This window comes from Esox lucius, chromosome 13, assembly GCF_011004845.1.
Source record: "Esox lucius isolate fEsoLuc1 chromosome 13, fEsoLuc1.pri, whole genome shotgun sequence".
NCBI lineage: Eukaryota > Metazoa > Chordata > Actinopteri > Esociformes > Esocidae > Esox > Esox lucius.
This window is the reverse complement of record NC_047581.1, coordinates 4,690,656-4,706,498: the sequence shown is the minus strand read 5'-3', so window position 1 is coordinate 4,706,498 and position 15,843 is coordinate 4,690,656. Positions and strand designations below refer to the sequence as shown.

Below are 15,843 nucleotides of genomic sequence, written 5' to 3'. Positions count from 1 at the left end.
ACGGTGTATTTAATGCAACCAAATGTTCCACTCTGACAAATCTGGGATCAGCTTTGCCTCTCACAAGCCTATGAAGACTTGCTCCGTAGACCAAAGATCTGTGTTGAAGGGAAACTTTAACTAATAACGTAGCTCTCACTGGGTATAGTTTGAATATGACTGAAAATATATACACTTACTGCTTTAGGTTACTCCGATTCAGAGTATCTGGTAAACGTCTTAAATAATAATGTATTAGCAGCTTGGAACAGCAGTAGCAGCACTTTTCCACCAGAGGTCATAATGTGACAATCTACAACATCCACATATGATATCCACTACTAAACCTGTCTTGCTGACAAAATAGAACTGTGCACAGTAATGATCATTGATAAAGACTGTAAACAAGAGCACTAGCCTGCTATAGGCCTGTCTGTCTGACAAGTCAATATGTATTGTCACAGGATAATAAAAGCCTTCAGAGAAATGCTGCAGAATAAAGTTGAGAGTGAGTGATGGCGAAGTTCCAAAATAGCATCTTACAATGTACAGTACATTTGACCAAGGTTCATGCCGGGGATAGGATGCCCTTTCAAAGACAGCCGTGAGGAAACCCATTTCTACAAAGGACTCTAAATGTGGCATGTGTGACAGAACTGTGTGTTTCTTGCTATTTTACCACCACACTCACAGGGTCACAATCAGACAATCAGTGTTTGTCAACTCTATATCTGGGCACTTTTCCCAGTTCCTGGGATATTTGCCTGTGGTCCCTTAGATTCCTACCATCTTTGTGTACAAACATGTTTGAGAAACATTCTCTAATGGACACAAATTGACTCTGTATTACCCATGTGAATTGGTGTCTGGTCCGGCAGCGAGCGCGTTTTCCTGCGAATGGGCACGGCTTTATCCAGCTCCTCTTTCAAGATGATCTTACCCAAGTTTGACTGAATCTGAAGGGAGGACATTTACAATTTAAAACAGTTTTACAGGCAGCTACTGTCCTCATTTAAGTGTGTGCTCTAGCCAAATTGGGTGAAATATTTCAAAATAAAACCGGTTCCTTACTTTGCTGAGCTCCTGTTTCTGCAGTTGACGTAGCTTCCACATATCGTCAGATAGATCTCCATCGTCGTAGTCTTCATCGTCCTCATCCTTCTTGCCTTGCTCCCTCTTCTGGGACTCAGCTTTCTTTCTCCACTCTGACTCTGTGGTGAAAGGGAGAAATGTATTAAACCCTGGAGCTACTGAGCAGGTTGGGGTCCATTTTAAATCTAGTCAATTGAAAAAGTGAACAAAACTCAATCATATTTTTCTTGATTTTCCTTATTGAAAAGCACTGAAGACAATTGGAATTCCACCTACTACTAATAACCAGAGTTTTTTTTGATGTAGAAGCACATTAAAAACAAATGTTCCAGGAACAAATCATAAATCACACTCAACAGACCAGACCAGGGTTTGGGGTTTCACAGTCAATGGGAGACATAAACATATTATGTCCTTAATCCGTAAATTGTCTCAAATCCTAAAAGCAAACACTAGATTTGAGCCAATGTCTCAAGTAGCTGAAACTGTCATTACCACAACCTAAAAAAGTAGTAAACATAAATGTTTTTGTCAAAATCATCTAAAGTTGTTGAGGGTTTAAATCCAGCTAAGGGATTAGCCCAGGAGTTCCCATAGAGGGCAGTGCAATTGGCCAAAAGCATCCTGGTTTGGTGCTTAGTAACTGAATTTGCACCGTCACACCCCAGTGACACATGTGAGGAAAATATAGGTAGAAGAGAATTATTGGTTAATGTGTGTAATGATTCTGGCCTAAAATTCTTTGCAAGCAGCATGATAAGAACAAGAATGGCATGGGATGTGCTTTAGAGCAGTGGTTCCCAACCAGGGGTACTAGGACCCCTGGGGGCACTTTGCCTCTCCACAGGGGGTACTTGAAAACACTCATGACACCATAGACTTACTAGTGAAATTAACATGAGGGGGTACTTCAGGGGTACTGAAAGCAGTGCAAAAACATTTAGGGGGTACAGTAACTGAAAAAGGTTGGGAGACACTACTTTAGAGGGCACTTATCTCAACAGACTGCACCAGTTGCTGCGATAATATGATACTTGTGAAACCAACATTAATGTGCTGCTGAAAACCCTTTAGCTTCCTTTACTGACAGAACACTTGGCCTGGATTTGGCTTGAACCAGTGATCCTCTGCTTCGCAACATACACAACCGCCCACCTTGACAACATTGAAATCCTTTGAGCTATACAGATCGTACCAGTTGAATAACCACATTGGAAACATTCCAATCTAGCTGTGGAGTAAGCTTGCGGTATGTTTTTAACTCCTTCACACCTGCTAGCTAGGATCGTTCACTAATATTGGCAGTCGTGGAGTTAATTGTGTGAAATGTACCGACTGCAGCCAGGGATGGGGGGCAGGGCCAGTACTCTGTTTCAATCTTGGAGGGTTGGTTGGGATCAGGTGGCTGGGCAGCAGGAAATTTAGATGACTCAATGATAAGGTCCTCAATGTGTTTTCCCTGGGGGATGGATGCTGTCACATCTAAAGAGATGGATGGAGAGAGAGATACACACACACACAGAGACAATTTGAAATACAGCAAATGTCTGCAGAAAAAATCCAGTGTTAAAGTTTTTTAACCTAATTTTAATCCATTAGCTGTTGTGAGATTATGCAATGTTATCTTTTATGTTATGCAGGTACTATAAGAGCATACAGAGAATTAAAAAAAGCATATACACAAATACATACAAATGCATACCTTGTTTGTAAATTGGTGGCTTCTTGTATATATTCATTCCATTATCTACAATGCAAAAGATAGTCCAAGATGAAAAGAAAATCTTCAAAACCGAGTAGAAAGAGTATAAAAATAAACAGAGAAGGGAGCTGATAAAAACGGTGTACTGATGAATTTTAGTACCTGGCCTGTGAAAGTGCTGTGTGGGAAGTTTAGTAATGGAGGCAAAGCTGGTTTTGAGTCGGAGGGTTGAACCTGGCGATGACCCTATAGGGGACGCCCTGCTCTCCAGCCACTCCCTCGGATCTTTGGAGAGAATGGTCTATGGACACGAGAACAACATTATGGTCAGGATCCTAACTGAGATGTATTGTGTATTCATAATCAGGGTTTGAGTATGTCAGGGTTTGGAGTGAGTGAGCCAGTGAGGACACACCAAACACTCCACTGATGAGAGTGTAGCGATTGGTCATTGTTACCATGGTTGCTGTTTTTATAATGCCAACATGTTTTTCTGCTTTTGGGCTTGTGTGTATGTGTAGGTGTGTGCTTTGTTACCATATCAGCGGCGCAAACAACCTTTGACGATTCCATAATTACAAATTGTGTGTGTGCATATGCGTGGTTACAAGTGACCGTGTCACCCGTCCCAATTAAAGAGCGCCTTGGTTATTAAGAATAGAGAATAAAATCCAGAGCAGAGAGAGAAAGGTAGGGTAGCAATAGAGGACTTGTGTGAAAGAGAGAGCAAGAGAGCACTTTATGGGGCACTGGGCAGCGTAATGAGAATTAACAGCCTGAGTGATTGTCCACCCAAGAGCACAGATGCCGTCCATTCATCACCTCAGGAGAGGGTGGAGGGGAGATGGAATGCGGAGACATGGACCTCTGAAGGAGAGAAAAAGAAAAAAGGGAAGTAAGAAAGAGAGAAACAGAGAAGTTGTTTTTCCTCCTGGCTGCATTTTCCTTCGTCGTCTTAGTGAGACAGATACTATTTGACAGTCGCTGTAACAAGTCTAATAGGACCTAGTCAATTCCATAACCCCAAACAGAGGAATTACCAAATTCCAGTAGCCTAAAGAGGTGTACTTTTCTAAGCTGATTCCTCTGGTGCACATACTGCTTCGGCATGGGTTCAATTCCAGTTCACAGCTACCTTAGCACATTCTGTTCTTTCTCATTTCCACTGTTTCTTCTCTATCCAGTGAAGCACGAAATGACAAAATATATGCTAATATACAGCTGATATGAAAAGCCTAAATGCCTACATGCCTTAAGCATCATCAAGATTTATGTGAAAATTAAGTGGAGGCAAGATAAGACCACCTGGCCATTACAAAGTCAGTATGAAAATGACAATTTATTTCTCCAAATATCAAGATATTTTAGCAAAAAAACCCTGCTGACATCTCCCAGAAAGCTGAAGTACTATTTCCCTTTTCATCAATCAATTAATCAATCAAATGTATTTATAATGCCCTTTTTACATCTGCAGTTGTCACAAAGTGATTTTATAAAACACCCAGCCTGAAACCCCAATGAGCAAGCAACATCAAAGTTAATGCCCAGTGGCTAAGAAAAACTCCCTAAGAGGGGCCGAAATCTAGAGAGCAACCTGGCTTGGAGGGGTGACCAGTCCTCTTCTGGCTGTGCCGGTTGAACATTTTAAGAGTACAAGTTGTAATAATTAGTAAATGCATATGGGTTGTATCCAGAGTCTATAAAACCTAATGACCAGAAGCCTGACCAGATGGACAAGGACAGGGACAACCAGGTGGAGGGGGGGGGGCTGGTTATCAGACTGGGAGCTGGAATCGTCAGGTATCGTCTTGATCTGCAACACAGCCAGGAGGACTTATTTACATAAATGTATGGGCCAAGACCTCCTGTCCTCCTAAGTCTGAATGGAGCAGGAGACAAGGACATTTTGAGAGTGCATTCATTAGGTTAGCAAGGATTTACAGTGGAGAAAGATAACTGACCCTACTCTCCCCCGCACATTAATATAGCAGCGTAAAAACTTGGGGCTGAGACAGGGGGGTCCAGTGACACTGTGACCCTATATGGGGGAGACCCCAGACAGGGCCCAACAGGCAGGAAATCAATCCACCCACATTGCCAAGCATCAAACAAAGGGAAACCAACCAACCGCAACCATCCTGAAATGAGGGCAGAGTATTACCAGCAGAGTTCACACCAATTGCACAATGGGCCCAAAGGAGAGACAACAACAAGCCAGTGACTCTGCCCCCGAAAGGCATTGGAGAGAGGGCATCCCAGTGGCGATGAGAGCCCACCTGGCAAGACAGCAAGGGTGGACAGTATCAAGCAGTATTGTGCTTCAGATTGTTCTTTTCAACAGAACGATCTGAAGCAGAAAGCCAAAACAACCAAGAAATGTCCTGCAAAAAGGAAGGTTGATGTCTTTTTATCTAGGAACATAGACAGGAGCCTCACTGTGTGTTCCCGGTCTGCAGTGGTCAGTACCTATCAAAAGTGGTCCAAGGAAGGAAAAGCGGTGAACCGGCGACAGGATCATGGGCAGCCAAGGCTCACTGATGCACGTGGGGAGCGAAGGCTGGCCCGTGTGGTCCAATCCAACAAACGAGCTACTGTAGCTCAAACTGATGAAAAAGTTAATGCTGGTACTGATAGAAAGGTGTCAGAACACACAGTGCATCACAGTTTGTTGTGTATGGGGCTGCGTAGCCACAGACCAGTCAGGGTGCCCATACTGACTCCATCTACTGCCAAAAGCGCCTACAACGGGCACGTGAGCATCAGAACTGGACCACGGAGCAATGGAAGAAGGTGGCCTGGTCTGATGAATCACGTTTCATTTTAAATCATGTGGATGGCCGGGAAGTAAGGGATGCCGTCAAGCTGAAGAAGGAGTCCTATCAGGCCTGGTTGGCTTGTGGGAATCCTGACGCAGCTGACGGGTACCGACAGGCCAAGCGGGCTGCAGCCCGGGTGGTTGTGGAGGCAAAAACTCGGGCCTGGGAGGAGTTCGGTGAGGCCATGGAGAAGGACTATCGGCTGGCCTCGAAGAGATTCTGGCAAACCATCCGGCGCCTCAGGAGAGGGAAACAGTGCCCTACCAACGCTGTTTACAGTAGAGGTGGGCAGCTGTTGACCTCAACTGAGGATGTCGTCGGGCGGTGGAAGGAATACTTCGAGGATCTCCTCAATCCCGCTGTCACTTCTTCCATTGAGGAAGCATAGGATGAGGGCTCAGAGGTGGACTCGTCCATCACCCGGGCTGAAGTCACTGAGGTGGTCAAGAAACTCCTCGGTGGCAAGGCACCGGGGGTGGATGAGATCCGCCCTGAGTACCTCAAGTCTCTGGATGTTGTGGGGCTGTCTTGGTTGACACGCCTGTGCAACATCGCGTGGCGGTCGGGGACAGTGCCTCTGGGATGGCAGACCGGGGTGGTGGTCCCTCTTTTTAAGAAGGGGGACCGGAGGGTGTGTTCCAACTATAGGGGGATCACACTTCTCAGCCTCCCCGGGAAAGTCTATGCCAGGGTACTGGAGAGGAGAATACGGCCGATAGTAGAACCTCGGATTCAGGAGGAACAGTGTGGTTTTCGTCCGGGCCGTGGAACACTGGACCAGCTCTATACCCTCTACGGGGTGTTGGAGGGTTCATGGGAGTTTGCCCAACCAATCCACATGTGTTTTGTGGATTTGGAGAAGGCATTCGACTGTGTCCCTCGCGGCATCTTGTGGAGGGTGCTTGGGGAATATGGGGTCCTGGGTCCTTTGCTAAGGGCTGTCAGGTCCCTGTACAACCGAAGCAGGAGCTGGTCCGCATTGCCGGCAGTAAGTCAGACTTGTTCCCAGTGCATGTTGGACTCCGGCAGGGCTGCCCTTTGTCACCGGTTCTGTTCGTAATTTTTATGGACAGAATTTCTAGGCGCAGCCAGGGGCCGGAGGGTGTCAGGTTTGGGGACCACACAATTTCGTCTCTGCTTTTTGCAGATGATGTTGTCGTGTTGGCCCCTTCTAACCAGGACCTTCAGCATGCGCTGGGACGGTTTGCAGCCGAGTGTGAAGCGGTGGGGATGAAAATCAGTACCTCCAAATCCGAGGCCATGGTCCTCAGTCGGAAAAGGGTGGCTTGCCCACTTCAGGTTGGTGGAGAGTGCCTGCCTCAAGTGGAGGAGTTTAAGTATCTAGGGGTCCTGTTCACGAGTGAGGGAAGGATGGAACGGGAGATTGACAGACGGATCGGTGCAGCTTCTGCAGTAATGCAGTCGATGTATCGGTCTGTCGTGGTGAAGAAAGAGCTGAGCAGCAAGGCGAAGCTCTCGATTTACCAGTCAATCTACGTTCCTACTCTCACCTATGGTCATGAGCTTTGGGTCATGACCGAAAGGACAAGATCCCGGATACAGGCGGCCGAAATGAGCTTTCTCCGCAGGGTGGCCGGGCGATCCCTTAGAGATAGGGTGAGAAGCTCGGTCACCCGGGAGGAGCTCAGAGTAGAGCCCCTGCTCCTCCACATCGAGAGGGGTCAGCTGAGGTGGCTTGGGCATCTTTTTCGGATGCCTCCGGAACGCCTTCCTGGGAAGGTGTTCCGGTCCCGTCCCACCGGGAGGAGACCCCGGGGAAGACCTAGGACTCGCTGGAGGGACTATGTCTCCCGGCTGGCCTGGGAACGCCTCGGTGTCCCCCCGGAAGAGCTAGAGGAAGTGTCTGGGGAGAGGGAAGTCTGGGCATCCCTGCTTAGACTGCTGCCCCCGCGACCCGGCCCCGGATAAGCGGAAGAAGATGCGATGCGATGCGACTGGATGGCCGGGTGCGTGTGTGTCGAAAGGAGGTAAGCCGGCGGAGTCAGTGTGATGCTTTGGGCAATGTTCTGCTTGGAATCCTTGGGTCCTGCCATTCATGTGGATGTTACTTTGACACGTGCCATCTACCTGAGCATTGTTGCAGATAATGTTCACCCTTTCATGGCAATTGTATTCCCTGATGGCATTGGCCTCTTTCAGCAGGATAATGTGCCATGCCACAAAGCAAAAATGGTTCAGGAATGGTTTGAGGAACACAACGAGTTCAAGGTGTTGACTTGGCCTCCAAATTCCCCAGATCTCAATCTAATCAAGCATCTGTGGGATGTGCTGGGCAAACAAGTCAGATCTATGGAGGCCCCACCTCGCATCTTACAGGACTTAATGGATCTATTGCTAACATTTTTGGTGCCAGATACCACAGCACACCTTCAGAGGTCTAGTGGAGTCCATGCCTCGATGGGTCAGGGCGGTTTTGGTGGCAAAAGGGGGACCTACACAAGATTAGGCAGGTGGTCATAATGTTATGGCTGATTGGTGTAGGTTAAGCAAAGTAAAACAAGGTGGTGTTCACCATAGCACTCTTACTAGAATAGTCTTCCTCCATTTCAGGCATGAACAATAAATGCTGTTATACCACGCATTTTAAAATGGGACGACTTAATGTTAGAGCCCTTGCTCCAAAGGCAAATACAGATAATGAATGAATAATAACTCAAAAATGTATTGTATTGCGCTTTTCTAGTACATTATTTTAATGTAGAAATACATTAAAATAATCATAAAAAAATATATAAAGACACATTATTAAAAAATAAATAAAAGAAGTAAAAATAATAAACAAAATTTAAAATCACAATGATAAAATATTCGTAAAAGCCATCTTATAAAAATTTGTTTTTAGGTTAGATTTAAAAGAATGCACAGACGTGCATCTCTGACATTCTGTTCCAGAGTCTAGTGGCCCGTGTAGCAAAGGCCTGGTTCGCTTTAGTTTGCAGTCTAGACTCTGGGACAGCCAGAAGTCCTTTTAGAGCTGATCTGAGAGGCCAAGCAATCCAGTATGGGTTGGGCATGTCACTAATGTAATCAGGTGCCAGACTATGTAGTGCCTTAAAAGTGATAAGTACCTCTTTGCCATGAAAATGAATTTAATCCCCCAAAACATTTCCATTGCATTTCAACCCTGCCACAAAAGGACCAGCTGACATCATGTCAATGATTCTCTCATTAACACAGGTGAGAGTGTTGACGAGGACAAGGCTGGAGATCACTCTGTCATGCTGATTGAGTTAGAATAACAGACTGGAAGCTTTAAAAGGAAAGTGGTTCTTGGAATCATTGTTCTTCCTCTGTTAACCATGGTTACCTGCAAGGAAACACATGCCGTCATCATTGCTTTGCACAAAAAGGACTTCACAGTGAAGGAAACTGCTGCTAGTAAGATTGCACCTAAATCAACCATTTATCAGATCATCAAGAACTTCAAGGAGAGAGGTTCAATTGTTGTGAAGAAGGCTTCAGGGTACCCAAGAAAGTCCAGCAAGCGCCAGGACCGTCTCCTAAAGTTGATTCAGCTGCGGGATCGGGGCACCACCAGTGTAGAGCTCAGGAATAGCAGCAGGCAGGTGTGAGTGCATCTGCATGCACATTGAGGTGAAGACTTTTGGAGGATGGCTCGGTGTCAAGAAAGGCAGCAAAGAAGCCACTTCTCTCCAAGAAAAACATCAGGGACAGACTGATATGCTGCTGAGAGCTGCATATGCTGAGGACTGGGGTAAAGTCATTTTCTCTGATGAATCCCCTTTCCGATAGTTTGGGGCATCTGGAAAAAAGCTTGTCCGGAGAAGACAAGGGGAGCACTACCATCAGTCCTGTGTCATGCCAACAGTAAAGCATCCTGAGACCATTCATGTCTGGGTTTGCTTCACAGCCAAGGGAGTGGACTTACAATTTTGCCTAAGAACACAGCCATGAATAAAGAATGGTTCCAACACATCCTCAGAGAGCAACTTTTACCAACCATCCAAGAACAGTTTGGTGACAAACAATGCCTTTTCCAGTAAGAAGGAGCACCTTGCCATAAGGCAAAAGTGATAACTAAGTGGCTCTGGGAACAAAACTTAGAAAAGTTGGGTCCATGGCCAGGAAACTCCCCAGACCTCCCCAGAGAACTTGTGGTCAATCCTCAAGGGGCGGGTGGACAAACAAAAACCCACAAATTCTGACAAACTCCAAGCACTGATTATGCAAGAATGGGCTTCCATCAGTCAGGATGTGGCCCAGAAAGTTAATTGACAGCATGCCAGGGTGGATTGCAGAGGTCTTGAAAAAGAAGGGTCAACACAGGAAATATTCACTCTTAATGTTATTGTCAATAAAAGCCTTTGACACATATGAAATGCTTGTAATTATACTTCAGTATACCATAGTAACATCTGACACTGAAACAGCAGACTTGTGTCATTCTCAAAACTTTTGGCCACGACTGTACAAAGCATTACATGGATTTTCTCCTACTTACCACTATGAATTGGTCCAGCCATAGATATTTCTATGTACGCTAACATCAGAAGATGCAGTCCTCCTTACTGTACCTACTGTACAATTTCTAAACAAACAGCTGGAGGCAGGGCTTTCTCCCATAGAACTCCACTATTGTGAAATGATCTGCCAACTAAAGTAAGACTTTCTTCAGCAAGGTCTATGATTAAGTGATTAATCTAGCCCAGGGGTGTGATGGGAAACGGCAAGGCACTAGATTTACAAACCAGTGCCTTTGCCTGGTGGGCTCCCATCTTGACTGAGGTGTCCTTTGTGCAATGCCATTCGGGGGGCGAATCACTGGCATACTGTTGTTCTCCTTGGCTGTTCTTGTGCAATGGGAGTGAACTCTGTGGGCTATATTCAGCCCCCTTTCAGGGTGGTTGTGGTTGGTTGGTGTCTCTTTGGTTAGATGCTTGGCAAAGTTGGTGGATTTGCATCCTGAATGGTGGGCACTGTCTAGAAATACCTTAGGATGTGTCTCTGGGACCCCCTGTCTCAGCCCCTAGTTTTATGCTGCTATATTGTTGTGCCAGGGGGCTAGGGTCAGTCTGTTCTTAAGTCCCAATTGTTTATATTGCATTTATGTGATGGGGGAAAATAATCATTCTGAAATATATGCCTTTTGAATCCAAAGAATGCACTCTCTTTCCTGGTGTCCTGTTTAACTTTAGGACTTGAGCCCTTGGACCATGTCTCAGGACCACCAGGCCTGAATGACTCATAGCTGTTCCTGTCCAAAGTCCTCCTGGTTGTGTTGCAGATCAAATTCCTACCTGATGATTCTTGCTGCAACTGCCCACCCCCAACTGGTTGTTCCTTTGTCCATTTGGTTATGCAACACATTTTATTTACGTTTAAAGACTCTAGGCATGCATTTATTGACCTGCCGTCATCTGAAGATGCAAAAACATCAGTGTGGCCCAAAAGGTCATGTACTCTTATAAACTGACACAGCCAGAAGAGGAATGGTCACACCTCAGAGTCTCGTTCCTCTGTGGGTTTCTTCCTGAGGTTTGACCCTACTATAGAGTTTTCCCAGCCCCTGTGCATCAACTTTTGTTGTAGCTTGCTCTTTGGGTTTATAAGCTGAGCAAGCACTTTATGACAACTGCTGATATAAAAGTACATTTGAGTGATTGATGACTGGAATGGCCCTGATAGATCCCGGACCTCTGCACTATAGAAAATCTGTTTTCTGACCTATAGAAAGCAAGAGATCCCCTCACAAGTGGATTGAGATTGTACTGTTCTGCAGAGTGTTATTGGGCAGGAAAGTGGGGAAAGACATGTGAGAGAGCTGTTGCTTAAAGATCATTGGGCAGGATTTGAAGCCATGCTGCAGCAAAAAATGTGCACCAGAGTCAGCGTCCCAGAACACTGGACCACCCCAGGCCACAACAAACCGTTTTTGCAATTAACACAAACAACATCAATAATGGCAGTTTAAGACTGAAATAGTGAATAGTGAATACTGGAGCAGCTGAACATTTCAGTTTGAAGCATCAAGCAACATTTAAGCTCCATTGATCTCTTAGATATGCTATACCCTGTTTTTGACCATGGTTTCTAAGGTGCCTTAATGTCTGCACAAAAGAGAACTTAGCACACTTGTCACAAAGGTGCACATAGGAGCTGTTTTGCATATCAATTCAAGAGCTACTGAAATACAAGAACCATATTACTGCATGTATATTGTATGTAGAACACTTATTTGTTATCACATGTAATAGGACACATTGCAAAAAGACTTGAATCATCTTAAGACATTTAGCAAAAGCTTTTACCCAGAGCAATTTACAGGAACTTTAAGGATTACTTGCCCTGCTCAGGGACAACAGATTTTTCATTGTGTGGACTAGGGTATTCAAACAGGTGACCTTTGGTTACCAGGCCAATATCAAGTATGACAGATGAAAACTGCCACGATACTTAACTACTAATTATGTAATGTCCTGAATGCAATAACCGATTCCAAACAAGCCAAGGATTATGCCTGCATTAAACCTGGATTGTAAATCATTAGGACAGAGAGGAGCCACATTATCCCACAGAACTAATCATCCCATTGTGGTGAAAATGATGTAGACCAATGATGTGATGGAAACTCTGACCTCTCTGCTTCGGGGGAGCTCCGACAGTTCTAATGGCGTGTAATTAAAATGGGGTTCGTATATCATTAAGTCCGGCCTCTCAATGTCTAGAATGGCCTTGTCTTTGGGGATGGCTGCCAAATCCTTGTAGCCAATGACCTGATTGTCCATTTTGGCCTGGAAAGAAAAGAACAACACAGTGAAAATGTTTTGTGCATTAGAGGTACATTGTCAGGTGCCTTTGTGTGTGTGTGTGTCTGTGCATAGCTGATGGTGCATACTCACTGTAATGGACACGGATGGGGATCCTGGGATGCTGGTACTCCGGAGGGAACACACACTCCCAGGGGATGTGCGGGTCAGCTGCTGCTTCCAAACGCACAAGGTGTCAAAGGTCACAGGGTCAGATGCACAACAATATCATGCAGACTTTTGTTCATTTCATACAGCAAGATGGTATGTAACAGAAAAGGCAAACAAGCATTTCTTATTGGAGCAGATAACACCTCATGATTTCAGTTTATATACAGAAGTACAAATATTCTTACTGCCCCTACATGAGAATCAGACCCACATTGGCATTGCAAACACCATGCTCTACATGAGCTATACTGGACCCTTTATGAAGCATTGCTTTGTTCTAATACTGACCATGATGAATAAAAACCTTACCTTTGGCATCATTTTACAGGATGACCGAATAGATTTTCCCAGCAAGGCTTCCCTAACAGAGAGAGCTGAAAGTTAATCATGGAAGAGATGTACAAATTGTGCAAAAAGTGTTATGTAATCTGATAGTTTTTTTGGACCATATAGACATTACAAACAATTTATATTTTTTTATACATATCTTTAAAAAAATATATGTAGTTTATAAAAATGAACATACACCCAATAAATTATAAGACGACAAGACAGTGGATGATCCATTAAGCTGTCTAAATCTAAGGTCGCCCAAAGTACAGACTTATTTTCATTAACAAGAGTGTTTCTTTGTGTTTACTTGAATGTAGGTGTTTTTTTGCTAGACAGCTTAAACAAAGCCGGCCAAGAAGAGCGAATGTCTCTTACTGAGTGAGTGAGTGAGCGAGCGGCCGACCGACTGTCCCTTGTTAAATACCGTAGTGGTAAGAGATGTGACAAATTATGCATTATGATTTGTCCCAGATAGACAAAAACCTTCCAGATAGGCTACAACCTTCAGAAGCTATGTTATAGTGAGCCTAAAATAAAACTGTTTACGGTTATATATTTCAACTATTTTTGGTGGATTTTCGAAGTACGCATCTGTGCATGCTTTTTGGGTCAGGAAAAAAAAACTTCTCTAGCTACAACCTTCAGTAGCTATGTTATAGAAGCCTAAACTAAAACTGTTTACAGTTGCAGTATCTCACAAGTGAGTACACCCCTCACATTATTGAAGATATCTTTTCATGTGACAACACTGAAGAATAATAACACCAAATTTAACACACCTGCTCCCCATTCACACCTGGGACCTTGTAACACTAACGAGTCACATGACACCAGGGAGGGAAAATGGCTAAATAGGCCCAATTTGGACATTTTCACTTAGGGGTGTACTCACTTTTGTTGCCAGCGCTTTAGACATTAATGGCTGTGTGTGGTGTTAATTTGAGGGCACAGCAAATTTACACTGTTATAGAAGCTGCACACTCACTACCTAACATTGTAGCAAAGTGTCATTTCTTCAGTGTTGTCACATGAAAAGATATAACCAAATATTAGCAAAAATTTGAGGGGTGTACTCACTATTGCGACTATTTCTGGTGAATTTTTGAAGCACGCATTCGTGCATGCCTTTTGGGGTAATATAGGCTATATCACAACCCCTTGGCGTAAATGTAAGGTTTGTGAAGGTGCCGTGTTGTCTGGTGTCTCAACTCAGTGGGACATCCTAATCTCAGGCCAATGGGCCTATTTGCTTCCTGAAAGGAACAGACATACACGGTGGGGGCCAAGGTAGCCCCATCCACTCAGACAGACCAGGTGTGAGGATGGACAAATCAACAAAGTAGAAATATGACTTTCGTTGGATTAACCTCACTGATATTTGGTCTTTTAATGCGTGTCCCATAAAGGGATGAACTCTCCAATAGGTTTCAATGCTGTACATGTTATGCATCATTTGTTCTAGGTACATGTTTACCAGATGAAGAATCCTGCAAGTGTCTTGCTTTGGGTGGTGCTAACTGAATATATGTAAATGTGTTAATGCCGGTTTCTTGGTTTTCATTGTTTTAGCCAAGGTGAGGTGATCCTATTACAGATGCAATGGGGGAGATTGGAATCGTTCTGTGTGGGTGGGATAAGTAGAGAAGCCTGACTTGGTTCTTGGCATCCAGAACCTCCTAACACACCTACGTGCTATAGTGTCTTAAATAATTATGGTATACTTAGTAGACTGTTAGGCTATTTGGGAGGATGTTGAATTGTGTTGGTATGTAACAATGTTTTGTATTCTAACAATTACTTGATTGGAATAAATTGTATTACTTTGGAATACAGATTACTACGGCATCTTCATACTGAAGCTCATAGGGCTACTTGTAATTACACACACATAAGTACAGTACAGGCCAAAAGTTTGGACACACCTTCTCATTCAATGCGTTTCCTTTATTTTCATGACTATTTCCATTGTAGATTCTCACTGAAGGCATCAAAACTATGAATGAACACATGTGGAAATATGTACTTAACAAAAAAGTGTGAAATAACTGAAAACATGTATTATATTCTAGTTTCTTCAAAGTAGCCACCCTTTGCTTTTTTGATAGCGCTGCAAACCCTTGGTGTTCTCTCAATGAGCTTCATGAGGTAGTCACCTGAAATGGTTTTCAATTCACAGGTGTGCCTTATCAGGGTTAATTAGTGGAATTTTTTCCCTTATTAATGGGGTTGGGACCATCAGTTGTGTTTTGCAGAAGTTAGGTTGATACACAGCTGACAGCCCTATTGGACAACTGTTAGAATTCATATTATGGCAAGAACCAATCAGCTAAGTAAAGAGAAAAATTGACTTTGAGAGGGAAAAAGGTCAGTAGGCTGGATTTGAGCCTACTCCAATGCTGCAGCATTACCACTTGACCAGTCACACTGCTATGTGTTGGGACAAAAACCTTAGAACAAATGAGCCAAAAGTAGAGGAGCAAACAAAGCCATGGTAAACACCCTGGATACGTTTAACTGTTTTCTGGAAACTTCTAGATACAAAATCATCTAAAAGCTCATTAGTCTCACCTTGTTTTTTACAACAAATGTCACAAAAAATGTGAAGACACGTTTTCTGTGTCTGAGTGGATTGAAAAGCTAAAAAGTGCTGTAATTAGACATGGAATGAAAGAGGATATAACAAAAGACTGACCTTAGAGTGGGTACATTACAGTGCGCTGGCACCTTTGCATTGTGTGTTCTGCTAAACTGAAACACAAAAGGCTTATTCAAGTGCTAAAAGAGCTTTGTTTGCCATAGAAACTCTGTTCACATTTCAGGCTGGTAAAACTGTATCACTCTGTGCACTAAGTCTTCATAACAGAGGATGACTAAATGTATTACTGAATACGGAAGAGGAATAAAAACCCTTTCACTGGGTCTATTTAAGGACTCTTATCACAAACCCTTTCCTACATTTATG

The 15,843-nt window shown here is 44.0% G+C and overlaps 1 protein-coding gene across 21 annotated transcripts in view; it reads right to left on the bottom strand.

Moving 5' to 3' along the window:
• Positions 1 to 15,843, bottom strand: part of LOC105031471 (dematin) — a 53,341-nt gene that overhangs the window by 4,095 nt on the left and 33,403 nt on the right. For 10 of the 21 annotated variants that reach the window (XR_004576718.1, XR_004576719.1, XM_034296562.1 and 7 more), the window contains 10 exons: positions 15,574 to 15,624; positions 12,858 to 12,909; positions 12,471 to 12,554; positions 12,207 to 12,362; positions 3,596 to 3,640; positions 2,936 to 3,074; positions 2,774 to 2,818; positions 2,404 to 2,553; positions 1,051 to 1,190; positions 830 to 935 (listed from right to left, as the gene is read on the bottom strand). Coding sequence is in view for 19 of the 21 variants with exons in the window: in XM_034296562.1 (XP_034152453.1) it covers positions 830 to 935; positions 1,051 to 1,190; positions 2,404 to 2,553; positions 2,774 to 2,818; positions 2,936 to 3,074; positions 3,596 to 3,640; positions 12,207 to 12,362; positions 12,471 to 12,554; positions 12,858 to 12,909; positions 15,574 to 15,624 (968 nt within the window). In the remaining 2 variants the exon portion in view is untranslated. Of the gene's footprint in view, positions 1 to 829; positions 936 to 1,050; positions 1,191 to 2,403; positions 2,554 to 2,773; positions 2,819 to 2,935; positions 3,075 to 3,595; positions 3,641 to 12,206; positions 12,363 to 12,470; positions 12,555 to 12,857; positions 12,910 to 15,573; positions 15,630 to 15,843 lie in introns of all 21 variants that reach the window. The other 11 variants (XM_034296570.1, XM_034296575.1, XM_034296567.1 and 8 more) reach the window with 5 other exon arrangements.